We start from the raw sequence: 1,956 nt of genomic DNA on the forward strand, positions 1-1,956 counted from the left end.
CCACATTTTCTAACCAGTATTTTGTACTGAAACAAGACAGGATTATATACACAGATGAAGGAACATGGAAAACATTCCCGAGCAGAAAGGGTTGGATTTGCTTGTGTTAAGGTCCGTGCGTCATTTTCACACACACACACACACACACTAAGGTAGTAGCAAGATAAACAGCAGTGCACGGGGATCGGTGGGTGGTAATTCTTTGTTTACAGCTGTGGCAGGAGTGAAGGTCCCCATCATCACCACTTTAATGTCTTATGTCTTTTACAGGAAGCGAACTGTGAGGTCCTGAGTAAATCATGGATGACAAACTGTGCGAGAAGCAAAGCACAGCACAGACGAGTGAACAAAGACCTAACGTGGACTCCAAGAGTGAATCAGTGCATGAAGATTATATCATGAATTTAGGCAATGCACGCAACGAAGACCTGGACAGTGAAGGGCACAGTAAAGACCTGGAGACTGAGGAAGAAAGGAAAGATCCCCAGAATGTGGAACACAGTCAAAACCTAGAGAATAAGGGGTACAGCCAAGACCTGGAGACTGAGGAAGAAAGGAAAGATCCCCAGAATGTGGAACACAGTCAAAACCTAGAGAATAAGGGGTACAGCCAAGACCTGGAGACTGAGTTAGAAAGGAAAGATCCCCAGAATATGGAACACAGTCAAAACCTAGAGAATAAGGGGTACAGCCAAGACCTGGAGACTGAGGAAGAAAGGAAAGATCCCCAGAATGTGGAACACAGTCAAAACCTAGAGAATAAGGGGTACAGCCAAGACCTGGAGACTGAGGAAGAAAGGAAAGATCCCCAGAATGTGGAAGACAGTCAAAACCTAGAGAATAAGGGGTACAGCCAAGACCTGGAGACTGAGTTAGAAAGGAAAGATCCCCAGAATGTGGAACACAGTCAAAACCTAGAGAATAAGGGGTACAGCCAAGACCTGGAGACTGAGGAAGAAAGGAAAGATCCCCAGAATGTGGAACACAGTCAAAACCTAGAGAATAAGGGGTACAGCCAAGACCTGGAGACTGAGGAAGAAAGGAAAGATCCCCAGAATGTGGAAGACAGTAAAAACCTAGAAAATAAGGGGTACAGCCAAGACCTGGATAATGCAGGTCAAAAGAATGAGGAAGAAAACACAGACACAAAGAATGAGGTAGAATGGACAGTCCCGGAGAATGAGGAGGACTGCATGGGCCTGAATTTTGAGGAAGAAAACACAGACCCCCAAAAGGAGGAAGAAATCACAAACCCGAAGAGTGAAGAGGAAATAAACCAGGTGAATGAGGAAATCTGTTCACGCCTAATCCTTCAGGAATACCAATCAGACTCGAAGAATGAGGACAACGCAGACTCAAAGTATGAGAAGGACGTCACAGACCTGAAAAAGGAGGAGCAGATCTCAGAAATCACAGACCCAGAAAATAAAGGGGAGAATATGGTCCTGAAGAATGAGGAAGAAAACACAGACCTGAAGAATGAGGAAGAAAGTACAGATCCAAAGAAAGAGGAAGAGGACACAGAGCCAAAGAATGAGGACGATAGCACAGACCAGAAGAAAAAGGAAGAGAACACAGACTTGAAGAATGAGGAAGAGACAACAGACCTGAAGAATGAGGAAAAGTGTTCAGACCTGGAGAATGAGGAAGAAAACATGGATCTGATGAATAAGGGAGAGGGCACATACTTGAAGAATGAGGAAGAAAGCACAGACCCAGAGATTAAGAAGTGTAACACAGACCTGCAGAATGAGGAAGAAAACATAGGCCTAAAAGAGAAAGAAAACACAGACTTGAAGAATAAGAAAGAGACAACAGACCTGAAGAATGAGGAAGATAGCACAGACCCAAAGAATGAGGAAGGAATCACAAACCTGAAGAATGAAGAGGAAATAACAAACCCTAAGGATGAGGAAGAGGGCACAGACCCAATGAATGAGGTAGAAGGCACAGACC

At 44.4% G+C, this 1,956-nt stretch overlaps 1 protein-coding gene across 1 annotated transcript in view; it reads left to right on the forward strand.

The window, feature by feature from the left end:
- Window positions 1-252: 252 nt before the first annotated feature.
- LOC122254197 (uncharacterized) overlaps window positions 253-1,956 on the forward strand; it is a 37,167-nt gene continuing 35,463 nt past the window's right edge. The window contains exon 1 of the mRNA XM_086533550.1: window positions 253-1,956. This exon is cut by the window's right edge and continues 1,113 nt beyond it. Within this exon, the coding sequence (XP_086389676.1) occupies window positions 300-1,956 (1,657 nt within the window). The 5' untranslated portion in view covers window positions 253-299.

This window comes from Penaeus japonicus, unplaced genomic scaffold (assembly GCF_977035675.1).
Source record: "Penaeus japonicus unplaced genomic scaffold, GWHDUDI00000001_assembly GWHDUDI00000039, whole genome shotgun sequence".
In the NCBI taxonomy this organism is placed as follows: Eukaryota; Metazoa; Arthropoda; class Malacostraca; order Decapoda; family Penaeidae; genus Penaeus; species Penaeus japonicus.